This window comes from Alosa alosa, chromosome 17 (genome assembly GCF_017589495.1).
Source record: "Alosa alosa isolate M-15738 ecotype Scorff River chromosome 17, AALO_Geno_1.1, whole genome shotgun sequence".
Classification (NCBI taxonomy): Eukaryota; Metazoa; Chordata; class Actinopteri; order Clupeiformes; family Clupeidae; genus Alosa; species Alosa alosa.
In genome coordinates this window covers 6732614-6740975 of record NC_063205.1, presented here as the reverse complement: position 1 = coordinate 6740975, position 8362 = coordinate 6732614, and the positions used below count along the sequence as shown (strand labels likewise).

Below are 8362 nucleotides of genomic sequence, written 5' to 3'. Positions count from 1 at the left end.
CCTTTGTTTCTTTGTGTGTGTGTGTGTGCATACTGTATACATGTGCATATACGTCTGCGTTTGTGCACATATGCCATTTATTTCCTGTCACCAGGTAACCGGGAACAAGATGACCTCGTTGAACCTGGCCACCATCTTTGGGCCAAACCTGCTGCACAAGCAGAAGAACTCCGACAAGGAGTTCAGCGTCCAGAGCTCGGCCAGGGCCGAGGAGTCCACCGCGGTCATCGCCGTCGTCCAGCGCATGATTGACACCTTTGATGCTCTCTTCATGGTGCGTGTCCGCAACCTGCATATATACACTCTCACCCACACATACACTCACGTAACCTGCATATATACACTCTCACCCACACATACACTCACGCAACCTGCATATATACACTCTCACCCACACATACACTCACGTAACCTGCATATACACACTCTCACCCACACATACACTCATGTAACCTGCATATACACACTCTCACCCACACATACATGTAAACTCACACACACACACTTGCTCATTAGCAACAGTTCACACATATACTCCCGTAACCTGCATATATACACTCTCACCCACACATACACATATACTCCCGCAACCTGCATATATACACTCTCACCCACACATACACTCACGTAACCTGCATATACACACTCTCACCCACACATACACTCACGTAACCTGCATATATACACTCTCACCCACACATACACTCACGTAACCTGCATATACACACTCTCACCCACACATATACTCCCGTAACCTGCATATACACACTCTCACCCACACATACATGTATACTCACACACACACACTTGCTCATTAGCAACAGTTCACACATACACTCCCATAACCTGCATACTGTATATACACTCTCACCCACACATACACATATACTCCCGCAACCTGCATATATACACTCTCACCCACACATATACTCCCGTAACCTGCCTTTATACACTCTCACTCACACATACACTCACACTGTAGCTCATTAGCAACAGTTCTGAATTGGGAATTTAAGAACTACTTTAACATTTGGAGTCCATAAAGCTCTATCATTTAAAAACACATCTCTCAATTTGGCATATCTACACTCTACAGTGTTGGCCTTGTCGTGGTGCTTAATCTATTATGAAGGGTCTAAAGATAGGTTCGGGACACTGAAGTTATTGTTTCCATAGAATGGATAAGGAAACATCACCTTTAAGTGAAGCTGTTTGAGGTCTTTTGAGGACTAACATGCCGTTGTAAACTATAACAAACAGTAAATTGTCCCACAATGACATGAGCAATCACTGCTGGAATGTGCCAAGCGTGATGCATGTCTCCTCTTGGCCCAGCTCATTATGTTGACACTACTTCTGTCCCTCTGTACCTGTCTGTCACTCAATCGGCCCTTTATCCTCCGTCTCACTCGAGCACCACTTGTGTCCCATTCACAGTGTGGGCCGAGTGAGCGCGATCGGTTTACTTTGGGACTGGACGGCTCTGACAGACAATGGGTCAGTCTTAGGTCGAGCAAACACAGTGGGGCTTGGTGCCGTAATGAGGCCGCGAGCCTCGAGGAAGGAGGGTTAGGGCTAAAGCCTGCTGCCGGCCCTGGAGCTTTGAGTCGGAGCCAGAGGGGTTATCAGTTAACTGGGGACAGACCAACACAAGCAAGGGCCAGCCACAGTGTGGCAAGTCTTGGTGCAGGCTGTTGGGTTTGGTGTGTGATATTAATAAATATCCTATTTCCCCTCGTGTCATTGTCCCAGCCTGTAACCTGGATAGTTCAAATGAACAAATGAAGTTGTATTCACAGCATATTGTGGGCCTTTTCACATGTAGCAGATGTGCGCACACTGCTCAGTGCTGTTTATGACCATTTTGATTGCTCATTTATCCAGATTGGACTTTTATTAGTTGAAGCCCAAGTTGAGCTGGACAAGAGAAATAGCTGATGACAGTGTGGACATGTTTGCTTTCAGAGCTTTAGATGTCAGGCTCAGCCTTCACATGAACCCTGTCTCCATGCCAACACATTTGCTCTGTTGTTGACAGTCAATGAAAGGATTGTTAAAGAATCAAAGACTCCTTGTTATATAAATCATTAAACTTTCAATTCAACGAATGTCACTGAAAATATATAGTTACACTGTATATATTATGATCTTTACATTTACATTAATTTGACACCAAACACTTTCATTTAAGAAACATCAAACTTCATTGGGAGACCGTAGAATAAGTGTTGAGTAGCGCTAGTGTATATGACAAAATAACAAACAACAGGTTAAAATAGGTGCACAATAAGCATTAGTTAGACATGTTAGGAATAGAGATGCTAGGAGAGAATATGCACATACTGCTCCATGGGTTAACACTGTTGTTGTGTTGTGTTTGTGTTGTGGTGGTGTAGGTACCACCTGACCTGCAGAATGAGGTTCTAATGAGTCTGCTGGAGACAGACCCTGACGTGGTGGACTACCTGCTTCGGAGGAAAGCATCACAGTGAGTGGATGGGTACACACTAATACACATGCTCACACACAGTCTACACACACCAACTCGTATGCAGACATCATCAAAGTCATTACACCATCCAGGATGCTCCTCAGTTAGAGTCTGTGGTGCTGTGTCTCCCTCTACTGGGCTGAGAGATATACTGCACCTATACTGATAGGCAGCATATAAACTACAGTGCACAATGAAATCTTGTTTAAATTTAAACTAATATTATGTTCAACATCTTGTTAAGTGTAACATTAAATTTATTTCATACCATCTCTGAACTTTATCTTCAGTTTGTTTTCACATTTCTTTGGTGTCTGCAAATCCCCTGATCTGGTCGGACATGTTTACTAATCATCGTCATCCTCCTCCCCCTCTTCCATCTCTTCTGTTTAGTGATGTTTTAGAGTTTTAGAGTTTAGAGTGTCTCTGTCCAGACTCCAGTGCGTCCACTCACCTGTGTGTCCTTCTAGTAGGAGCCCTGACCTGCTGCGCTCCGAGGCCTCCTTCACCATCAGCGAGCGCCGCTCGTCCAGCGACTCCAACAAGGCGTCCAGCGGCGAGCTCTCTCCCTACGACAACAACTCGCCCGTGCTGTGTGAGCGGAGAGGGACGGAGGGTGCGGGCAGCAGTGTCGGTGGCGTCGGCGGCGGGTCGTCTGGACCAGAGCGGCTCTTCCGGGTTCCGGAGCAGTATGCGCTGGTGGGCCAGGTGGCCGGCAAGTCCAGGGAGAGCAGCAGCAGCAGCTTGTGGTCACCCACTAAAGGTGAGTGTGGAGGCAGGTTGGCAGAAAGTGTGGTCATCTACCTGGGTTCTTCAGGTGGAGATGCACTCTTAAATCAATCACTTTCGCTTCAATCCATTCTTACTCTTCACCTGTCACATTGCCATTAGTCATCTAGTCTCAAGTCTAAACCTGAGTGTTACATTTCAGATACTGTGTATTTTAAAGTAATTCTGACTAAATGAAGTAGATATATTCCATAAGGCCCTAGCCCTAGTGTTGGAGCTGTCTGTGATATATGTGTCTTTCTCGCTGACACTCAGACGTATCCGAGGAGCATGTAAACATCTGGGGGGCCTGGCACTCCACCCTCAAGCCTGGCCTGAAGGATCAAGCCTATACAGGTAGAATACTGACATCACATCTGTCCCACGCACATCAGCACGGGGTTTGGGTCTCTCTCTCTGCTTCTGTCCACATCCTGCTGCTCTAGTGGTGTATTGGACCAGAGACAAGAATACCTGAGTGGCGTTCATCCATGTGACACCAACATCACTCTCGCCTCTCTTAGGGTCGCATGGCAACGTCTCGGAGGGGAGTTCCCGCAGCTCTCAGGAGGGCATCGACGGTCACCATGGCGACGGGCGGCACCAGCCGCGGCAGCGGGCCCAGACTCACACGGCGGTGAGCCCTCAGCCGCACCTCCTGGCGTCGCGCTCCTGCAGCAGCCCCCACTCGGCGTCCAGCTCCTCCGAGGACCTGCCCCTGGGCAGCAGCCACGCCAACCAGCACCACCACCACGTGGCCTTCGCCAAACAGGGCAGCAGGAAGGACTCACGCCCGCCGCCCCCCGTCTACTGCGGCCACTCGGCAACGGGCAGTGCGACGCTCCCGCCAATCTCTCGCGCCCACCAGCAGGGCAGCGGGAGGTCGGCTGTGCAGAACTCCACGGCGCCCGCGGGCACGGTACCCAGCAGCTCAGACTGGCAAGACTGGCAGAGGGACCGCTGGCACATCTGGCAGCTCCTGTCCTCGGACAATGCCGACACACTGCCCGAGACGCTGGTGTGAGGGAACACACACACGCGCATTCACACGCTCTCACACACACAGGACCATTAACTCACTCTCGCTGCCTCACCAGTGCCAACCGTCCATTACTGTCCATTACCGTGTGCCAGGTCCTGACGGTATTTTTTATTTTTTTTTGCGCCGTCATCTTGTGATGTTGCTATGGTCACCATTGTGTTGCTGCAGTGTCTTCTGAAAGCTTGGGTGGTGTGTGCTAGTGGTTGCCATGGTTTTTGCTCAAGTCTTGCCATGATTCATCAGTGCCACCTTGGATACATCACGCATTCCATCCCATGTATCCGACCAGTGTTCTGAATCCTCCAAGAGCTATGAAACAGCACTTACAAGACTCACATAACCTGTCACTAATCTTTGCTACGCTAGTGAATGTGTTTTGTGTAATGTGGCTTCTGCAGAGGGTGTGTGGTCCTGTCTAGTCAGACCTACCCACTCCCATTAAGCCAGACTAAAAGCCCTGACACAGGTACCGGTACCTCAAACCCAACCACTCTTGCTCACTATGACCTTACATTGTCGTTGTGAAACTGACAGAAATCGTATTATTCTTTTGTAAAAGAAAAAAAAACACATCACAAACACAACCTTTCAAATAGTGAGTTGCTGTGTGCTGGTCTTTTTGGGTGGTGTGTGCACTGAGACATGAGAACCTGGTGACAGATGTCGTGCGTCACTGCGCCTGGTGAATGGGGACCTCCCCACGTCTGTGTGCTCAGGCATCACGAGTAAATGATGAATTGACTAGAATCGCTGCTACTACCCGTATAAACACACAGACTCAGTTTATATAGGCCTCCTCTGATCCCCTTGTGAACACAAAGCTTTCCCTCGAGACTTCCTCATGGGTGAGTTTTTACTTTGGTTGATGTGTTCAGAGAAATAGAAGATGTTTGTGCCAAAAGATGCCACGTAAATCCTGCCGACAAAACCGATGAAAGCCCATACCCCAGTGTACCTCAGTATACTGCATAGATAATTAACACTGTGAATATTTATGTCGTAGTGCTTTGCTTTATGTGGTCACACAATCCTTCATTAGATCCGTAAGATGTACATTTAGATCTTGTACCATTGAACAGTTGCTATCCTTTAAAACACTAATTTAAATTGATCTCTGACCACCAAACATTTTGAAGATCAAAATAATCATACCTAAATACCACTGGTATGGCTTGTTTAAGGTGGTACTAGTCATTGGCAAATGATCTTGCACACTTATTTTATTTGTATTTTACCAATTGAAGTTCATAACATTTTTGGTTTCTTTTCCAGAGAGAAAAGTGCTTTTTTAGTCCAAAAAAGGGAGCAGTGACCATTTGGTTTCTAACAAACTTAAATAACTTTTAACCCATAAAGGTACCAGTAAAATACATTATATAAGTCAGTGTATTTGTTAACATTAACAAACCCTGAGCCTCTTATATCACATACATTAACATGTTTCATTGCATTCCTTAGCAAGAACCGAAGCATGAACAAATATTAACTAGTGTTTTGTTTTTGTTGAAGTTTCTGTAACAATTCTATGTGAATGAATGAAACCTGAATGTAAAGTGTAACCCAAAATAGGTTCATATTAGGTCAATAATTCGAATAGGTTACAGAACAGAACTGACATTGTAGAGTACTTTTGAAACATGCCAATGTGGCTCTTCAAAAGTACTCTTTTTGTGAAGAATTCATTCTGCAGATTGTTGGTGGGGTCACATTTCTCAAAATCTGTGCTGGTTTGGATTTCAAGGTCACGTTTTATAATGCAGTATACCTATATGAAGCCATATGAAATATTTTGATACCAATATCTCTTACAGTAAACAAGCATTATTGAATTAGACATATTTCATCATGATAGATAGTGTATGTGCCATGTGATACAGAGACAAGAGTGTTTTTCTACAAAGGGTTCCCCCTACTGGCTCTGAGTGGGTACTGACACATCACTACACCTGCATCAGTAGGCTATAGTATCTTTTCTCTCCTTTCAGTTTAGGTATATCTAAATTTGGCACCTTAACACATATTGAGGGAAGTCAGTATGCAACCCTTGACTTACAGTAAGTGACAATTGAAAAGTTGTGTGCCAAATTGTAAATCAACTCAATGTTCCATCACAAAAATGTAGTGAACCTGTTTAACTTTCACTGAAAATGATGCATTGCAAAGGCACTTGTCTCAGTGATTAAATTTTTGTCGTAGACTTTGTGAGAAATGTTGCCAAATACTCATCGGGGTCTGTGTTTCACGTGCCAATTCTTCTCTTGTGAACTAAAACATTGTGACAATTCATCCTTTTATATAGGAAATGAAGCCTGGTCTAAGGAGTTTATTATTTTTATACTACTATATTGATTGTACAGGTGTGTGCCAAGGTGTATGTAAAAACGGGATTCAGGATCATATAACCGTTCTGATCTGGCCATCTAAAATGAATGAATGAATTTTGTTTTGATTATCTGGGTTGGAACAAGCCAATAGACATGTTCATCTGGCATGAGTCTGCTCTGTGGAGTTTTTAAAGAGCAGTGTCAAAAGTGCTGTAACAGGTGCAGATGGATTAGGGCCTTCAAGAGTCACGGGACCTCCCACAGCACCGTTAGCTCACAAGGTCAATGAATAGCTGGATTTTAATTAAAATTTTGCCCGTCTGAGTACGAAATACCGAATGGAATGGAAAACCCGCAGGTGTGTCTGGCATTAGCGTGTCTGCAACAAACGGAATAAGTGTGTGGCTCATTGGGGGAAAGAGTTCAGAGCATCCACTCACAAGAGGATATTCAATGTCCCACTGATGTGCCTATCAAGATTTGGTCATTCTGGCCCGACTCATTACAAAGTGGTTAAACTGTTAACTGTGAACACAGTTATTAAAATAGCCTGATGTCAAGGAGAGTCCCAGAGATGTTACCAACACTAACTCCCTTGTATAATATTTGCTGCAAATACTATTGCATTCAAGTTTGTCCGTCATATAGATATTTGCTGGCAAATATGAGCTGTGTTGTGGTTGAGTGGATTATGTTTGTTTTAATCCATGTCGTGTTTAAAGCATTTTTTTTAGTCCATGACTCTTTGCCAAGTGTTGTAGTCTCTTTTGGTATTCAAAAGCGGGCTTAAATTTGACATTTTTCTAATGCTATGAACATTGCCATGAATATGGAGTAGCATTCCAAAAATATCAAATATTTGATACTTTTTGTTTTCTCTTGGAGAGTCAACATTGATGTCATTTGGGTGTTATTTGTGCCATATTGTCTCTTTATCAAATATTATTTGATACTATAAAACATTCATGCTGAAGCTTTTGTATTCTGTGGTCCAAATGTAAAGTTCTATATTATTATCATTAATATTGGTATACAGTGTTGTCAAGGAACAGTTTGTACTCAAAAATATTAAAGAATTTTTTGTACGGTCTGACAGTGCTCAGAGGCTTGCATTGGTGATGTTCTGTTGTCTTAATATTGAATTATGTCCTGTTGGAATAAATGAAAGTGCAAATTCACATATTTTGTTGAAGTTAAATTATTTTCTCTCATTTTGTGAGGGACCATTATTTAGCTCTTGCGTTACCATCCGCATTAGGATCTATATACAATGATGGTCAAAAGTGTTGGCACCCATGCTAAAATTTAATAAAAAAGAGGAATATAAAATCATCTTTTGGAAATTGATCTTAATGCCTTAAGTAAAAAAAATGAGAAAATATCCAACCTTTAAGGACACATGTTTGTTTGTGAATGAATAATGTATCATAAACTAGAAAAGCATTTCCTGAAGGAAATACAGTGCATGAAAATGCAAAAAATATGATGTAAAATATCATACAGAGTAAAAACAAACTATATTGGTTGCTAGGTAGATGAGGTTTAATATAGTTAGAATGACTGAACAGTTAAATAGGTGGATAGTTTAAATGGTTAAATTATTTGCTAGGTAAATGAGGTTTAATATAGTTGGAATGACTGAACAGTTGAAACAGTTGAACAGGATGTGTAGTCTTATATTAAGAGAATGAGACTATGCTTAAAGCCTGAGAAACTGACAGTTGATGCAGGTGACCT

The 8362-nt window shown here is 43.4% G+C and overlaps 1 protein-coding gene across 3 annotated transcripts in view; it reads left to right on the top strand.

The window, feature by feature from the left end:
* Positions 1-7803, top strand: part of LOC125310648 (rho GTPase-activating protein 6-like) — an 84148-nt gene extending 76345 nt beyond the window's left edge. For 2 of the 3 annotated variants that reach the window (XM_048268267.1, XM_048268269.1), the window contains exons 9-13: positions 95-274; positions 2397-2488; positions 2962-3254; positions 3536-3616; positions 3784-7803. In XM_048268267.1, the coding sequence (XP_048124224.1) occupies positions 95-274; positions 2397-2488; positions 2962-3254; positions 3536-3616; positions 3784-4283 (1146 nt within the window). In that variant the 3' untranslated portion in view covers positions 4284-7803. The remainder of the gene's footprint in view (positions 1-94; positions 275-2396; positions 2489-2961; positions 3255-3535; positions 3617-3783) is intronic. The other variant, XM_048268268.1, reaches the window with a different exon arrangement.
* Positions 7804-8362: the final 559 nt, after the last annotated feature.